The 18,599-nt window shown below is 48.3% G+C and overlaps 1 protein-coding gene across 3 annotated transcripts in view; it reads left to right on the top strand.

Annotated features, from left to right (window-relative positions):
* The window catches only part of GLB1L2 (galactosidase beta 1 like 2), a 779,452-nt gene that overhangs the window by 225,970 nt on the left and 534,883 nt on the right, over positions 1-18,599 (top strand). For all 3 annotated transcript variants that reach the window (XM_069614109.1, XM_069614108.1, XM_069614110.1), the window contains 2 exons: positions 1,614-1,709; positions 8,671-8,779. In XM_069614109.1, the coding sequence (XP_069470210.1) occupies positions 1,614-1,709; positions 8,671-8,779 (205 nt within the window). The remainder of the gene's footprint in view (positions 1-1,613; positions 1,710-8,670; positions 8,780-18,599) is intronic.

Below are 18,599 nucleotides of genomic sequence, written 5' to 3'. Positions count from 1 at the left end.
GCCTCTCTCGTGCCATCTGAGACCGTCCATCCGAATGGGAAAGCCTAGATTATCTCAGCCTCCCTCGTGCTATCTGATATCGTCCACCCGAATGGGACAGTCTAGATTATCTCAACCTACCTCGTTCCATCTGAGACCATCCATCGGAATGGAACAGCCTAGATTATCTCAGCCTCCCTTGTGCCATCTGAGACCATCCGAATGGGACAGCCTAGAATATCTCAGCCTCCCTCGTGCCATCTGAGACTGTCAATCCGAATGGGATAGCCTAGATTATCTCAGCCTCCCTCGCGGCATCTGAGACCATCCATCCGAATGGGACAGCCTAGATTATCTCAGCCTCCCTCGTGCCATCTGAGACCGTCCATCCGAATGGGACAGCCTAGAATATCTCAGCCTCCCTCGTGCCTTCTGAGACTGTCAATCCGAATGGGACAGTCTAGATTATCTCAGCCTCCCTTCTGCCATCTGAGACCATCCAATCCAAATGCGACAGTCTAGATTATCTCAGCCTCGCTCGTGCCATCTGAGATCATCCATCCGAATGGGGCAGCCTAGAATATCTCTGCCTCCTTGGTGCCATCTGAGACTGTCCATCCGAATGGGACACCCTAGAATATTTTAGCCTCCCTCATGCCATCTGAGACTGTCCATCCGAATGGGACAGCCTAGAATATCTCAGCCTCCCTCGTGCAATCTGACACTCCATCCGAATGGGACAGTCTAGATTATCTCAGCCTCCCTCGTGCCATCTGAGATCGTCCATCCGAATGGGACATCCTAGGTTATCTCAGCCTCCCTCGTGCCATCTGAGACCGTCCATCCGAATGGGACAGCCTAGATTATCTCAGCCTCCCTCGTGCCATCTGACACTCCATCCGAATGGGACAGTCTAGATTATCTCAGCCTACCTTGTGCCATCTGAGACCGTCCATCCGAATGGGACAGCCTAGATTATCTCAGCCTCCCTCGTGCCATCTGACACTCCATCCGAATGGGACAGTCTAGATTATCTCAGCCTCCCTCGTGCCATCTGAGACCATCCAATCCGAATGGGACACTCTAGATTATCTCAGCCTCCCTCGTGCCATCTGAGACCGTCCATCCGAATGGGACAGCCTAGATTATCTCAGCCTCCCTCGTGCCATCTGAGACCTCCATCCGAATGGGACAGCCTAGAATATCTCAGCCTCCCTCGTGCCATCTGAGATCGTCCATCCGACTGGGACAGCCTAGAATATCTCAGCCTCCCTCGTGCCATCTGAGATTTGTTTGGTTCCCACCTTATGAAAATATGCACATACCCTTTCTGATTACTTTGGATACAAATATTGCACTGAAGTGGCCCATAAGCGACCTCTGGGGCTTTAATATAAAATAAAATCTATAGGTGGACCAATGCCATGATTGTGTACAAATGTATAGCAAGGACATTTCAAGAGTATAACAAATGTGTGTGCTGTAGTGTGGAGGACAAACATATGTATGTGGCCCTAAATTGCATTTCTATACTCCCACCGTGGAGGCATGGAAGGACTGACTCCCATTTTACATTGTTCTGCGTCCCCAGGCTAGTTTACCATTCAGATTGTGTCTCTCTTTCCAACCTACAGGGCATTCCTTAGAATAGCAGAGGAAGTGGGACTGTGGGTCATTTTGCGCCCTGGCCCTTACATCTGTGCCGAATGGGACTTCGGAGGATTACCCAGGTAAGGAGGCATTCACCCCAATCAGTCGACCAAATCCAGCAGCAAATCATTCTGGCCTCTGCTTCTGACCTTTCAGACCACCTCTGAGATCCCTCCTACAATCATCTCTTCCAGTTTCCTCCTCTGCAGCCCCTCCCTCCTAGTGACTCCTGCTAGTACTTCCACCTCCTACTAGTATTAATTTATCTTTCTTCTCCCCAGGACTGCCACTACCACAGCTTACATTCTGTTTCAGCTTCTGAGTTCTACATCTCTCTGGTGGCAATATCATTCTCCAGTTACTCTGACAGGACTTCTCAGGGACTTCTTATCCTGAATTGCCTAGTGCCCCTTCATTTGTTCCCCCTCTTCTTCTGGCATCTACAAACCTCCCCCGATAGCCACCCAGGGACCCTATGTTTTGGTTCTCTCATTCCTCCTGCCGTCTTCTGGATGAGCTTCCCTCTATACACATGATACTTGGATGGAAGCGTGTTGCTTAGTTACCAGATCTCTAGGGCAGAAAGGAAGGTTCCTGTTTGTGTCTCTGCCATGAGACACATCCAAGTGCTCTGCCCTTTCTCTGGAAATAGAAGCATCAACATTAATTCCCAGTTCTCGGGTGTGAGGTAAATGTTTAAAAGGTTTTCTGAAGTAATATTTGGGTTACGTTGATGACTATATTTCGCTGCTGGTGACAAACACAGGCTGAGCATTGCCATAGGGTGGATACGCCAGAACAGACACCTTTTATTTATCACTTAGGGTAAAAGAGTTGGAGGAATGCCTATTTGACAGGGAAACCACTCAAAAGGGGGATTCTACGCCATCAGTGGGAGGAATAAGTCCAGTTCATTGAGGGGCGTGGTCTGAAAGGAACTATTGTTACATTTCTATTCCCTCCGCTAGATCACAGGCACCTCTTTCAGGAAAACTATTCCTCCGTCTCTGGTAGTTTTAAGGCACCCCCACTTTTTCCTTGGCCATGTCACACAATCCCAGCACTGTGCAGTCTCTGGGATGCTGTAGTTTTCAGACTCCTACCGGGGTAAGCCCTTTGTGGTACAACTCTTGCTTTCTGGGTTCTTTGGATGCTTTGCCAGGACTAGATCTGTAGCTCTCCACTTTGCCCCAGGGATTCTTCAGGGTAGGACTTCACCTCCCATCCCTTAGCAAGGTATAGGTCAGTTTGCCAGAATTATGACCACGTTATCCCCCACCAGCCACAGATATGGCTACTATCACCATTGATGCAGCTGCTACCAGTATCTCTGGTAGAGCCCCAGGCAGGCTTTTTTTGCCCAACTTCTTTTTCCTGTCCTGGCCCCTGCGAGCCTTCGAGCCCAGGCTCATAGTTGGCTCTCTACTCTAGCATTCCCTCTAAAATAGGCCTGTTTTACAGTGTGGCTCACTTGGCTTGGACAGCTCTTGTTCTGTAACTTTCTGGCAATGTGGCCTGTTTGGCTTGGCCAATGTAGGCTGCGTCTGTCTAGCTCTTCTCTTCTTGCGCCTTCTATGCCTGCAGTGCCGTTCTAGGACAATCCGAGCCAGCAGGCTGCTGCCTCTTTTTATAGTTGAGTTTTGGTTGTAATTGTCCCAATAAGGGTCCTTGCTGGTTGTTCTGTTTCCCCATTAGCATGCTCCATCGTGCTAGGTACTTCCCTACTTTGGCATAACTTTACATCCTGTAATGTGTGTGTTATGAGTGGGATTAGCCCGTGTATGGGTACCTGCAGTCCGAGATTAGAAAAGGCCTGTCTGCCACGTTAAGGATCCTGTAGCTGTGTCTTGGCAGCACACTGATCCTGCCTTCTGCTTTCCTCATTCACAAGTGAGTTACTATCCTTGCTCTGTGTCCTCACACTGAGTTCAGATACGCTGCCTGGTTTCCTATGTTGCTGTATACTTTCCATTCGACTCCAGTTTGCATTCCATATGGAAGCTTGTGTACCCAAAGTATGCTGTTTCCAGAATTACGCGTGTGGACCGAAAACACTTGAATCACATGCATGTTAAACCTTTCCTGGCAGTGATTTTTCTCTGGGTTTCCTCTTTTGAAGAGTAGCCCTAGCACCTGAACCCAATGATGTAGCCTCTTTCCTTTCTACTCAGGCCTATTTCCACTTGAATAATTCTTCCATAATCTAGATGCTGCTACAAATCATGTGTTTTAAACTGACTGATGGGGCTGACATAACCACGAGAGCCATATGACAGCACCCACTAAGTGATGTAGGGCCCGATCGAGGAAAAGGGCATGTGCCCTAGGACTCCTAGCCCATCAGCAGCCTAGGGTATTGTACGTTTGTGCCATGGCTTGAAGGACCCCGAAGCAGAAGGATAAGGGTTCTCAAGTGGAGGAGCCAAGACTAGGGAGACCTGGCTAAAGTTAAAACAATTCCTCCATGGAGCAAGAAATAACGGAATAGTTTCATGGGGAAAAGAAATCTGGAGAAACCTCCCAAGTTCCCCCTTTTCCACATCCATTTCTGCAGGACTCGATGACCAGAGGCAGTATCCTGTCACTTTGAACCTCTCCCTGAAGTCCTTTCCCCACCAGCCATGCTAAGGTCCTTACCTGTTTGGCCAATACCGTACCCCTTTCCCCAACACATGCCTGAGTCACTGCAAAGTTATAAAATCCAACATCATTGAGAATCGACTTTTAACTATGGGGCCAATCAGGTCCTCTGATCCCTGCGCAGCACAGATCATGCACCACAGTTGAAGGACATCTAGCGTTTTCCGACCTGAGAGGCAGGCCGTCTGCTGCATAAAAGGCTGCAACAGTCATACTAGTGGTGTTGGACATAAGAAGGCACATAATGGGTAGAGTGAGCAGGAGAGCGGATTGAGCTTGAGCGATCAACAGCAGCTGTTAGAGCCAAAATGGAAGAGCCGGGGGGGAGAAGGAACAGGCGGACTAGAGTTGGCCATGAGGAGTCGACAAATGAAGAACAATGCTACTGGGCAAGGAGTGAGCAAATGGAGAATTGATCAGGGTGGATCTGGAGGGACGAGATAAGGCCAGGAAAGGAGGAACTGATGTGAAGGGAACAGTAAAGAGCTGATAGGGTGCCTGAAGCAGAAAACCTGAGGGGAGCAGAGACTTTGAAAGAGATCTGAGGAACAATGAGAGAAAGACAAGAAAGACCATGGCCGGATGAATTGCCCAAATTGCCCAGGGGCAGAAAAAAGGTCAGGATGAGCGGGGAGGTGGGCCAATCATTGCAAAGCATCGAGGATTGGAAGTAGATCGGAGGAAGGCCAAAGGGGTTTAGACCAAAAGTTGGAGAGAGGCTGTGTAAAAGGAGCACATGTGCATCCTGTGTTGGCAATTGCAGTGGAAGAATTGTCAGCCAGTTTCTGGGGCACATTCCCCAAACTCCTTGCACCCAGTAAGATCTGACAAAAAGTAACCTAGGTGTCCAGAGACTTGAGCCGGGGCCCATCGGGAAGTAAGGCATTGACTAACTATGGTCTTCAAGCAAGCTGGATCTGCTCACTTTTTATTTATTTTGAAACCCTTTTGATCCTTTATTCAGTCCATCCCAAACACCAGGCCTATTTACGTAGTAAAATAACCTGTTAGAAACTTAATTCTGGTCACCCGGGTATATTGGTCAATTGACCATGACCCTGGTCACTGTGACCTTTGCCCTCTCTACACTAGGTCTGTTATTGCCACCCACCTTTAGGCAGTGAGCCCCCTGCCCCCTTTACTGTCCTATGGCCTTTCGTGTCAGGCTGTTGGTCGCCACATTGGAGCCTAGCCATACCCTTCCTTTGGCTGTGATCGAAACTTGATGAATTCAAATATTGCCTATCATTATCCTGTGTACGGCCTTCGGTGAAGTGAAGTTATTGCCCTGTTATGCTGGAAATGACCTTAAGCAAGACATGTTTCTTGTCCCCTTTTGCTTTAGGGGCGTTTTCTGCATTTACAATGTAAGAAGTACAGAGGGATGCATTTACAATGTAATGAGTACAGAGCACTGCATTTACCAACCCAGACTTTAATGATGGTTATTGCCCCTTGGCCTATTTGTGGCCATGAACAGAGTAACTTGCTGGTCTTTAATAGAGACTGACAATTTCCCTCTCAGACCGTGTATTGCCCTCTGTAGAATCTCTATCAGGCTCACTTAGTGTGGATTGTCCTCTGAAGTTTGTGATATGCCTCTGGTCCCTTTTCCTCTCTTCTGCTACAGTGCTGTGAAGGTACTTCATAACTATAAAGTGGTATTCTATGTACTGTAAGGATGCAGAAGGAGGAGACTGATGCACAGGTGGCATGGTTGTTGGCATAAATGTTTATTGGTAATGAAAATAAGAGAAATCGTAACTTTCCCTAACTTTAAGAGGGGTTCCCCTACCTCAAGTAAAAGAGCTAACAGATTTGTCAAGATGTCCATGTACATCAATAGTCCACCATCCTGTGTCAAAAACCTACTCTGTCCCTCACACTTATAACTAAGCTAAAGAGGTAGTGGATTTTCTTGATCCAGAAGAATGGCTCCCTACTTCTGGACAGCGGATCACAGTTCCAGTTGTTAGATGGGATTTTTAACTGAAAGAATGACGCCCCAGGTCTCAAACTCAAAAGGTAAAGTTCCAGTTCAAACATCAACATTCCTTATTGCCCATAGTTGGTTCTTCACTATAGGGTTCCTAGAGAATGCCTCCCTTTTCCAGGTGTCTGGCTTTCAGTGTTTTTGTCCTCACAAAGCTAGGGGGAATGACTCCCTTCCCCTGGCCTTCCTTGGCTTTGTTACACTCTCTTGGCTTTAACTTTTACAGTTCACAACACCAGGGGGAACGACTCCCTCACCCTGGCCTTTCTTAGGCTTTTTATCACAGTTCACACTTCCAGGGGGGATGTCGCCTTTCCCCTGGTCTTTCTCAGGCTTAACAAGGCAGTTGTTGTGGGTCCCAGACCCACGTTTGTTTAGTGGCTCGTTCTGGGCAGACCTGGTTCAATACCCTGCCAGGTACTGCCACGAAGAAGATGAGCAATGAGGATTTTCTTTTCCTAAGGTTGCAGGTCTCAGACCTGGCTTTCTTCACTGTATCTTGTTCCCTTTTACCCGGTTCACTATCCTGCTAGGTATTTAAATGACTCCAGGTTATCTGTGTTATTATTTCTGGGTCCTAGACCCTGGTTATAAGGTTTATCTTGTTCCCCTATAAGACCCAGAGAGTCTGGGTTGGTGCCGGATCTTCTCCGCCGCTCACCACTCTTCCGACCTCTCCAACCGCTTCCCTCATTCTTCTCCTGCTTTTGCAGAGCTTGCAATGGCTCTGCAGCGTTTCTTCTTGGGTGGGCTGCGCGTCTCTCAGCGACACGTGGTTTTGAGGCTTCTTCCGCCTGGATCCCAGCCCTTTTTGCTTTCCGGTCTGCCTGTGCACAGCAGTCTGTGTAGGGACACCTGGATTCTCCATCTTGCGACCCGGTCAGCAGCTTTGGCTCCTTCCCAAGCGTGACATGCTCCTCACTTGCAGTACCTCTGGGGAGGGTCCTGACTCCCATGTGCGTCTTTTACTTTTTATCTGAAATGGATGTAATCTAGGCTGCTCTTTCCAATTCCTTGGGGGGCTCGGCATGCCTCTGTGCCTCCTCCTCATCTCAGTGTCTCCTTTGGTGGTGTTAGTCCAGCCAGCCCTTCCTCGTCTCAGTGACTGCTGCCTCATCAACCTCACAGACCTACATGGGAGAGTGCAACATGGAGGTGTGTGGCATGGGATAAGGGGGTGTGAAGGATGTGGGGTTTGTGGACTGAGGGGAGGTAAAGGAAGTGGGTGTAGGGTGAGAGATGTTGTACTGCAACCTCCGAGATGCCCTCCCTGGTTCCCAGGGGGGCAGTCTCTCTCCATTAGATCCTCCTGCTGAGGGAGTCCAGGGGGACTATCAGGTAGCGGTCTCACCTCCCTGGCCTCATGGGAAGGTGAAGCCCCTCAGGGAGAAGTGACATCTCTGGATTGGTTACAGTACATACATCTGGTATTGTTTATTAAAGTTCAATCGCACTAGGATGTGATAAAGGTGCCCAGCATTTGAAGTGCTCTCGGGTGAGTGGGAGTATGGCTTTGTTCACTGTGAACTAAAGTAGTTAGGCTTCGGTATTGCCCCTTGCACATGGGCTGCTGCTCTTGTTGGTCCTGTTTTTTTTTTTTAGCATGATATGAATTTTTGCAAACATCGCTGCATAGAGTTTTTCCAAAGAACCTTGCTGCTTCGTATTGGGCATAGAAAGGAACGTGGCATTTATATGGGTCTTCTAAAATCCAGCCTTCCTGGTCAATGAGTAAATGTGTACTTTTTAAATTTAGTTTGGGATTTTGGGTAGTGAACATGCATATGGAACCTGAATTATGTGTGTTACGTTGAAATAGAATTGTGTGACATAGGCCAGCAAGCATAAGGATCTTGCTTAAGTGAATTGTGAAGTGATAGTGGTTTGGGTGCCTTACTTTTAGGTATGCATCAGGTCCATTATTTATGCATGGTTATGAGGGGGCTGTTCCTTTGGCAGACTTGGGCATGATAGGGTTTCGGCACGGCAGGAAGGACATTAGTTCTCTGTAGGAGCACGTATGCGGAGGCGCCTTAGTCAGGAGAAGTTGCAGAGGGATTTTCTTCAGGCAGACCTTGCAATCAGCTTATGAGCAGCAGCACGGGCTAAGTCCAACCTTTAGGACTGTGGAAATGCCAGAGTTGTCCTGAGTCACATCGCTGTTGGGCACCTAACAGGAACTTCGATGCCTGTCTGTGTCACGGGGTCAATAGAGTGTGGTGAGGGTCTAACAGGTTTGGACAGGCCTAGTGGATTGCTAAAGCAACTTTGGCCCTGAGGGAGAGAATAGTCTTACTCTGGAAATGATGTGTGGGCCCAATATTGCTCACCCCTGTTCTGGCAGCCAGACCAAGATTGGAGGTACAAGGACTCTCACGGCATGACCTTTCCTGCTTTTGCTTTTCTAGCTGGCTACTGCGAGACAAGAAAATGAAGCTTCGAACGACATACCCAGGATTCACTGCTGCCGTTGATGCCTACTTCGATCACTTAATACCCACTGTGCTGGAATTACAGGTAAGTACACGTGACGGCCTATAGATTGTGTACAGATGGCAAATGTCAAGAAATTGGGGGTTTAGATTCTAAGACACTGCAACCATTAATCCCCCCTGGAAGAGCATTTGAAGCATGGCTGGTGCATGTGTTCGATGTAGATGTGTCTTCTTTACCTCCATGGGAAAAGTGAGCCTCTTTTCGAGCAATGGAGGAAAAATCAACACTGGCCAGAAAGATTACTTGAAATCGTACTCCATAAGCAAACATTATAGAGGGATCGTGTTATATTTACTTGAGAATGTCTGAAGAGTGTCATTAGCTGCCAAGGTAGGGTGGGAAGGGGAGGACACTGTGGAGAGAATTGCTGAGTGATTAGCTGTGTTCTGATAGTCCAGGGTGGGAAGGCGAGGACACGGTGGAGAGATTGCTGAGTGATTATCTGTATCCTGACAGCCTTGCATAAGAACAGGGCTCCTAGGTGCAGAAAGTTCAGGGGGTGGGCACTACAGGTCTGTGTGAAGCAGGCCGTGCCCATCACATATCCTCTTTTGGTGTTTTAATTTCTTTCCCTCTGGCAACATTTTACTGTATTTAATAATTTCACACTTGAAGCTGCATAAAACCTGAACACTCACACCTTTATAGAAGAGAGAGAGTGTTGGTGGTACTGGTGTGGATTGTTTTGATGTAATCCATGTGCTCAATGGTCACCTTGTGCAGTATTGTGTGATTGTATTCACTGAGCACGGATTCACTTTTGAATGGATTGTGTCCTCCCACGTATTCCTCATCTTATAATATTTCCATATCCAGCTTCAGCTGCTTTGGAAATTTTTGCCAGCAAAGGGCTCTGCGTGTCGATGCCTGTCGACTCGATGTGCCTCCGAGGCCTCAGTCTCGATGTCGATGTCATCGATGGTATAGAGCGCACCCAGCGACCGTTGGCTACAGTTCTGTTTTTCCGCAAAAGCAATCGCTTCGGATATGGTGCGCTTCGGTTCCCTACGAGACTCTTAGAGTAAAAATCATTAGCATGACATCATCCTCTGCGTCTTTGACTCCGAGGTCAGGGTTTAAGAAGTGCCAGGACTGTGGGGCGAAGATGTCCCGTACGGACCCCCATCAGGTGTGTCTGTGGTGCCTCCGTCCCTCTCACGCTACCTTCGACTGTAAGGCCTGCCTATCGATGACGGCGAAAGCCCTGAAAGAGCAAAGAGGAAAATTAGCGGCAGGTAGGTCTAAATCCCCATTGACGAAAAGACAGTCTTCAGACGAGTTGAGAAATATTTCTCCTTGTCAAAAGTAGACAAAAAAGATCGAGATCACACAGTGGTTCTCACCACTCGTCATCTTTGCAGCGTTTGAAGAAAGGGCACCATAGGTTGACGCCTTCGTCGTCGTCGAGTACCTCCCCAGAACGGGTTAAATGCCTGACGAAATCAGCCTCTCCGGCTGAGTGGGAGAATTTCAGAGTAAAAATGATGAAAGTATTCAAGAATGCGGACTTGAGCCCCTGAGAGACTTATGAAAGCCATCCCCAGGTCGAAAAATTCGACAAGAAAAAAGATGAGAGCAAAACCTGTGTGCCCTTGGTCCGGGAAGCAAGGAAAAATCTCCTTGAGAGCGGTCGAAGGATCCCTCGAGACGAGACAAATCTTCCTCGAGGAGGAAGTCATCGACGCCATCAGCACAGAAAGACTCGTCCTCCGACCTTAACAAGTCCTCGATGCCAAAAGCATCGAAGCCCTCAACGGTGTTGAACATTTCGGCACCACCATCAAATCCATCGAGGTTTACAGAGAAATTATATACACCACTACCAAGAAAGGATTTTTTTAAAAATCACTTTCTTCTATTTATGAGGAAGTATAACATTCCTCAGATGATTCACATCCCTTTGGCCTACAGTTTGGAACATCTGGGGTCCCTGAACCCTTGATCTCAGAGGAATCGATGTTGAAAAATGTACAGGACTTCCTGAAAAATGCAAGTGGACTAGATACGTCCCCAGAATTAGAATTTGGGAGACCTGATCCTACTGACCATACAGAAGGGTCTTACAGACATTTAATGTCCAGGGTGGTGGGAAAAATGGGGTGGAAAAGACCCACACCAATACATGAGCAGGATGTTCTTACAGACAGCCTAGATAAAGGACCCCAGGATGTTCCTATTCTTCTTTTTCATGTGGCTCTTCAAAAGCGAGTAAATACAAATTGGGAGACGCCAGAATTGATTCCGGCAGTAAATAAAAAACTAACATCCAAATACAGGGTGTCCAGTAGTGACCCCAGTTATCTGACGAAGTATCTTGCTTCAAGATCCCACTTGTGATACAATTCTTAAAAGGACTGACAAATACATTTCCTCCGGTCCCGTTTCAAGTCCCAATTGGGGACCTCAACTTGGTGTTGAAATGTCTAATGGGTGCTCCTTTTGAGCCTATCCATTCCTGTCCTTTAAAGTTATTAACTAGCCTTTTAGTGGCCATCACATCAGCCCGAAGAGTGAATGAACTTAAGGCCTTGTCCTGCAAGCCTCCTTATACAATCTTCTATAAGGTGGTCCTTAAGGTTAAACCTACCTTCTTACCTAAGATTGTGTCTGAGTTCCATTTAACTCAGCAAATAATGGTACTTGCATTTTATCCTCCTCCTCCTGGAAAGGAAGAGGAGAGGTTAGACAGGCTTGATCCAAGGTGTGCACTGAGATTCTACATCTCCAGAATGTCTAAAATAAGACAGTGACCAACTTTTTGTAGGCTACACGGGCCACAAGTTGGGTGTGGCGATTTTGAATCAAGATGGATCATTTGCAGGAATATCTGAATGCTACAAATTAGCGGGAAAGGATCCTCTGGAGGGTCTTGGTGCCCATTCGACCAGAGGCATAGCTATCTCCTCTGCATTACAGAGGGGTGTCCCAATTAAAGATATTTGTGTGGCTGTCACATGGTCATCGTACACACTTTTACCAATCGGGACTCTTCCTCAAGCCGAGAAGGTTCATTTGGAAAGGCAGTGCTACATTCTGTGCACATCGCCCCTCCCAATCTGCCCGTACTAGAATTTTCCATGTGATTACAGCCTTTGCTCTTTCAGGAGGAGTAACTGTCGGGTGTAGGATATGCTATACACGTTAAAAATGGAACTGAAGCCAACGGTCTCTCTGCATGCTTTATACCATGGATGACGTCGACATGGAGACGGAGGCCTCCGAGGGACATTGAGTCGACAGGCATCGAAGCGCTGCTTCCTCTGCTGGATAACATTTCTGAAGCAGCTGAAGCTGGATATGGAAAGATCATATTAGGAATATGTGGGAGGAACATCCAGGCAAAAGAACGTTATCATGGGTAAGTAATCTGTTCTTCTGGGGGTGATTTACGTTTCTTTGTTGTGCTTGTCAGCCTTTGTCTATCATGTAGTGCAGACCTCCTTCACGCCTGTCCCATGTTGACATTTTTTGACCATCTTCTATAAATAGTACATGCAACTCTTATGCCCAAGTAGGCTCCGCCTCCTACACAGCCTGTTAGGAAAGGCCTGCACTGGTAGCAGGCTGAATTGAGCAATGGACTTTAGAATCAAGAATCTTGCTACACAACCCTTTCAGAAGGTTCCTGGATCTTCACGCTGCCCTCTTTGAGTCCCCACGGGACAAGCACCTTTTTCTCAATCAATCAGTAACTTTATTTTGACAAGTACATCATGACACACATAAATCAATAACAATAACAAATAAATAATTCCATCCTTGTTGTAAATAAATCATTTACCATGCCCCTTTGGCCTGCTTGTGTCCTATAAGGGAACACACTTCCATTAGTCTCTCCTTCACCAGGGAAAGACACGCCAGCGATCACTGCACTTGCCACACTGGTTTGGCCCAGAGGAGTTTGCCCGGTGGTCTTTTCCCATAGGGGGCTGCGTTTGCACCTGTAAGCACAGGCCAGGCGAACACGATCTGGTTGCAGCATGGACATCCAAAAGCCCCTCAGGATGAGCTCTGAGTTCGATCATTGTGTTAGCTGGGGGGTGGCATCGCCTGACGAAGCCCAGTACACTTTTTCCCACACTTGGCTCCCTAAAATCAATGTGGACCTAGTCATGGGCATTTCCCCCTGATGGTGCAGTCTGGTACACCTTACCATTTTTTTGCAAGTGACAAATAGGCAGCTCCGCACAGCCCAGATCCAGTGAGTACACTTATTGACAAGGGCCTCCCTCGGTTCATGGATAATTAAGGAGCAGTTTAGGGACCCTATGTAGGTAAATTGACCCTCCCCTACCAGGAACTGTCGACTTGCTGCAGGTGGCAATACGGTTCATTGACACATGGCCAGCTCAACTAGGTGGCTTTCTCATGAGGGCGTTGGTCCTAAGACCACTTTCTACCCTGGTAGCAAAAAGCTGCACAGTTGAGTGTGAGGTGGCTTTCTGCGTGCCTGTGGTGTGGACATGCCCCCTTAAGGCTTCTAGGTGCAGAAGGTACTGTGTCGGTTATGGAGCTTTCGATTTTCTGGCTCTCGTTACAGCCGCTGGAGCGCCCCAGCCTAACGGGATGGGAGTTTGCATTGTTAAGGCAGGTAGCAGTATTAGCAACTGGTACAAGGGGCAAGGCATTTGACAAGGCATGTGGGTCCCTCCTTTATATCCTCCTGGTTGTTGTTGCCTCCCCCTTAGTCCCTCCTTTCCTCTGTTGATTCTGCAACAATAGGAGTAGGTTTTTTTATGCACACCAATTCAGACAAAACAAGATTACATTTCCATGCATGAACCCTGGATCATCTACCCTGTCCAGGTCAGTGATGGACATTGGTGTTGGTCCAGGGTGAAGAAAAGCGGCACAGGGAAACATGACATTGGGGAAGTGAACATCCGCATGAGGACCGCCATTGGCCCCTGCCTGTTCAATCAGCATTTGTACGTTCGTAGGCCTCATGTTGATCATTTTGCAACAGCCCTCCTCCACCCCCCCCCCTTCCCTGGGGCTCATTGGGTTGCATTCTGTGTGTGGTCCTTTTGATCCTGATGTTGGCCATCAGTATGGTTGAGCCTACCCCCAAGTTTGTTGCTGCGGTCCCCGGGGTATCAAAGCTGATCAGCGGGAATTGTCTAAGAGTGCAGCCAGCAGATGATGATGCCATTGTTTTAGGCACAGGCGCTAGTGGGATGTCTGCTGAGGTGTTGTTGGCATGGATGTTTGGGCTTCCTGTAGCCATAGGTGTATTTGGTCTATTCCGTGCCATAGGGGTCTTGGTGTTCTGCCCCCGCAGTAAATGGCTGACCGCAACCTTGCCTGGATCCTCTATGGCCTGGTGCTCAAAACTGCGGGCAATGTCTGTACCCCTTACACTCATGCCTGAATCGGGCTTATTTACCTTTGTTACTTGCTCTGTGCTTTTGCCCCCCCCCCATCCCCCTGGGATCCAGGCTTACAGGTGGATCCTAGCAACTGATGGATTTTGCCAATGAGGGTTTGTGCCTCCCCCAGTGAGTTCAAGAGTGGGTTTGGTCTGGTCGTTGTTGTCCCTGGTTGCGGGAATAAAGACTGGGCAGTAGGAATGTTCCTCTTGACCATCAAGAGTTTCGGCTTGGGTGAAATAGTGGGGGCATAGTGGGCGGGATGGCAGGCAGGATTACAGCATGTTGACAGGGTGATGATACAGTGCTGTTAAAGTTATAGCAACTGCTGGAAGTCATTTTGAAATCTGGTTTAAGTTGCGCACCCCAGCCTGGATTCATGACACTGCCACAGTGTTACAACAATTTTGATACTCCCCCAGCCTGTTAGCTCATCTCCTCACGCGTTGTAGAGTCACTCAGGGGTCTTTGCCGTGTGCCCTCCTCTCCTCTGTGATGTGTGACCCTCCCCTGTGTATTACCCCATTAAGATTTGGCTCCCTCCCAACATGTATTGCCCTTTTAAGATGGGCCATTACTGTCATGGCCCAAGCTAATAAAAGGAGCCCCTGCAGGCACGTACATCAGGACAGCTGCAGACTCCCAAAGAGGAACGACTGACTCTGTCTCTCATTTAGGCCTGCAGGCCCACCCTGTGTGAGCACGGGCCTACAGGCCAGGTTGCCCTGGGGCCCTCTCACCAGCAAGAGCTGGGCATGGCTCACCCTGCCCTCATCTAAGGCCGGGTGTCCTCCGGCAAACCCAGAGGCACTGGGCCTCCAAGGTGCTAATGTCCCCTAGCACCCACAGGGACTGACTTGATGCCAATAGCCGGCCTCCACAACATCCTCCACCCTCCTGGTTAGCCAGCAGGTCTCTGCAGCAAAGTGCCTCAAGGTCTGCTGCAACTTCAATTATGGGCGGACCCTCATAGACATACACCCTGCGGGAATCAAACACCTGCCCAGAGTTCTTGATGAGCTGGTGGGCGGGGCTTTGGCACGGCGGCAGCAGTAGCACGTCTCATTCCAGGCACCCCTACAGAATCAAACACCCGCACCTTTGTCCCCCCCATGGGCACCTTTTACTATTCCCGGTCCATTTTTGCCTTTTTGTTTCCTTTTTCGCAAGAGTCTTTCCCATGTGTGGGTGTGTGTGTGTTGGATTATGCTCAGAACCTCTTTGCAAGTTCCTCCTTCCCGCTAGAGTTGCATACCACATGTCGCAGGGCACATGCTTTTCCACCTGTCCATCCACTCAGGCCCTAGGTCACATGCCTCAGGAACTTGCATCCAGTGCAGTCCTGCAGCTTTTTGACTTGGATCGCATCAAGGCCCCTTGGAAGCCGCCTGCTACATATGCAGGCCAGAGCAAGAGACCCAATGCCAAAGTACTTAGTCCAGTTTATCCTGGACCAACGCCAGACTGACTGTTCTATGAGGAGTTTCTGCACTGGTTATAATGCGGGTGTGGGAAAGTGTTATGGGTGCCAGACAGGAAGGTGCTCTTTCCGTTCATGGGTGCCAGCTCCAACCTTCCTAGCACTGGTCATTTCCAGGCCTAACAACGTGCATGATGTGACCACCATCAGTCCTTCAGTGCCTGCACCCATTGTCCACCCCAACAGGGCTCTTGCGGTACTGAAGAGGAGCACTGAGACCTCCGCTCCACACAGATCAAGCCAGTCCTGAGGTTAATCAGGTTGAAGCTGAATTCCCAGAATTGGCAGGGGTGCTCCATCTGGTTCAGCCACGCTGGATCTGGTTGATCCAGTATGCTGCCAGATCACTTTGGTATGGCTGTCAATGGCTTCTTCCTCTCCAGCCACAGTTTCAAACAAGCATCAGAGTAGCCTCAAGGGAAATCGTGTCCCCAAATGGTACCAGAGTTGCTGTCTGTAAAGAAGAGTGTGACACAATGACTACTGTTTTGCAGGAGTACAGGGATGAGTAGTGGATCTGTCCTACTCACCCCATACTACCGCTAAACCAGCAGTTATCCCATTTAAGCTGATACAGACACAGTCCAACAGGTACACCTCCTTTGCCTCTTTAATGTAGCATGTGCCATGGGCAGGCTATATTCTACAGGCAGGGTGTGAGCTAGCACAGAAGCAGTCCAAACACCAAGTATTGTGGTACCAAAATTAAAGAATCCTAAAATATAGGATACTATAAGTTAACTAAAAATACGAAAGCTCTAATCAAAAGCACTAAAACCCACCCCTTTAAGAGAATGCTCAGACATTGCAGAGTTTTTATGAATGGGGGCACTCTGTTGCTGAAATATCACATATGCATCCCTGTCTTCAGACACAATGTCAAATTCACTGAAGAGATCTTTTAAAAAGGTAGGGAGTGAGAGTTTACTGTTTACTAGATTCCTTTACAACAGGACAGTGGGACAGAACCACTTCAAATATCTTAATACATGTTCACGGTGCTCGACAACCTTAAGCCAGGCTTCTGGGTGCTTTGCGATGGGTCTCGTCAGTGTCAAAAGTTGGTTGTTCCCAATCATGGTAGGCATCGAGACAGTAAAGCCTGCTCGAGGCGGTCCAGCAACGTGGTGCAGTCCTTTAGCAGTAATGGGCCTGAACAGACAGGCGATGGGTTGCATTTGCTTCTCAAATCGGTCTGTTTGCCACGAAAACTTCCAACGATGCATTGAGATTCTTCAGTCGCAATCCACTCAAATTGCTGGAGTGCAGGCATGCAATGGATCTTTTCAGTGGCTCAGCAGCAAATCTTTAGCTGTGTGTCTAAAGGGCAGCCCTGGGTGCTTGCAGAGTCTTGAAAAACATCTTGAGACGGCCAAACTAGATCAAACGGAAAAGCTGGAAAACATAGCAAAACTAGATCAAACGGATCAAAGCTGGAAAATATGCTCCAAAGTAGTTTCTTGACTGGTTGCTGTAGAGAGGAGGAGATGTCCAGGGTCTGCAGGGGCAAAGTGAGTTATTTGCTCTGCACTTCCAAGCCAGGAAGGTTTTTAGAGAGCACTTGCAGGGTTCTGGGTACTAGTGGTGTCTGCTTATAGTAGGCTTTGTCCAGCCAGGGAATCCCCCCCAAATGTTCCCCTGGGGTGGTTGAGGGAAAATCTTGGAAATCATGGCCTCTATCCCTATAGCAGAAATAGGGAACAGCCTGTACCCCCAAGCAATATTCAAGGTGTAATTCATCTTCAGTAGTACATAAATGATTCAACTGTGGGTGTGGTACTGTCACCCCCTTAAATAGGCTTTCTTCTACAGTTGATTGCTTTCCATCTAGCCTTCTGTAATGGACCCAATCCCGACTAATGTTTGAGTCTGTTGCCTGGTGATGTCATACCCAGAGTCCTTTGTCTCCAATAAGTGGATAATTGGGTGTCCTGGGAGAAGCTAAGAGAGTGGGACCCTTTGGGCCTTCAAAGACTAAAATCAAACCCCTGAACTGCCTGAATGAATGGAGGGGCACCTCCTCAGAGGAGGAAGTAGTGTTGACTATATCAACACCCCTAGAGGGGCCTCATGCACATTTGGCGCTGGATCAGCTGGAGGAAGGGCTGATAGTGTACCCATTTGGGCTGACTGTGGAGGCGACCCTGAGGCAGGGAAAACTTTGTCCCTGAGTTTTGTGCCAGAAGGTGCACAAACCTTTCCGAAGACAAAGCATCCAGGAGCTGGTCTGACTCCAATCAGGAAACCACTAGAGTACCTCTCTTACTCCCATGAACAGCAAGCCATGTGCAAACAAGAAGAGTCCACCAACAGAGGCCAAGGAGTATGATGGGCCTCGGGGAACTACAGGGCTGAAGGAATCTGTCGGCTGCTGCTGATTGTTTAGAACTAACAATCTAATAAACTGATAACTGGTTAAAAACATGTTCAGCACAATGGTTCTATGTGGAGACAGCTGCAGGATCTCATAGACAGAACCTGGGAACTGAGGAGTCTGTGGAGATCTCCTATAAAAAATCTACCCACTGTTAGAGGGTGATGTTAGGGAGAATTCTCTGTAAAGGCTAATTTCCCAAACCTAGTGAGTCCCCCAGCAGCTTTGCTGGATTTTTTGGGTTTATTCTTTGCTCCTGCTAAGAGTGAGACTCTTTTCCTCCCACTCTTAGACATGATTTAAGGTGTTCCTTTGACTTTGTATGTGCTTTATGGGCTATGGGGTCCTTTACCCCATAGGGCTTCATGGGTTTTTGGTATGTGGGTTACACAGCACCCTCTGTGCCGTAACCCAGGGGTGTCGTAGTGACCCCCAAACATAGACTCCATACCCTGGGACTGACTACTATCTCCCAGGGCATGTAAAGTCACCATTGGCTTTACCAGTCTCAAATTGTGAACAGAACCAGTACATACCATCCTATTGTGGACGTACTGGTCAGGGCATTTCGATTGCCCCGGGGTCTGTTGTTCGAAGGGGCACTGTCCAGTCCCCCCC

Source organism: Ambystoma mexicanum, chromosome 9 (genome assembly GCF_040938575.1).
Source record: "Ambystoma mexicanum isolate Mex_15411 chromosome 9, UKY_AmexF1_1, whole genome shotgun sequence".
Taxonomy (NCBI): domain Eukaryota; kingdom Metazoa; phylum Chordata; class Amphibia; order Caudata; family Ambystomatidae; genus Ambystoma; species Ambystoma mexicanum.
The sequence above is the reverse complement of the archived record's forward strand: the minus strand, read 5'-3'. Positions and strand labels throughout refer to the sequence as shown.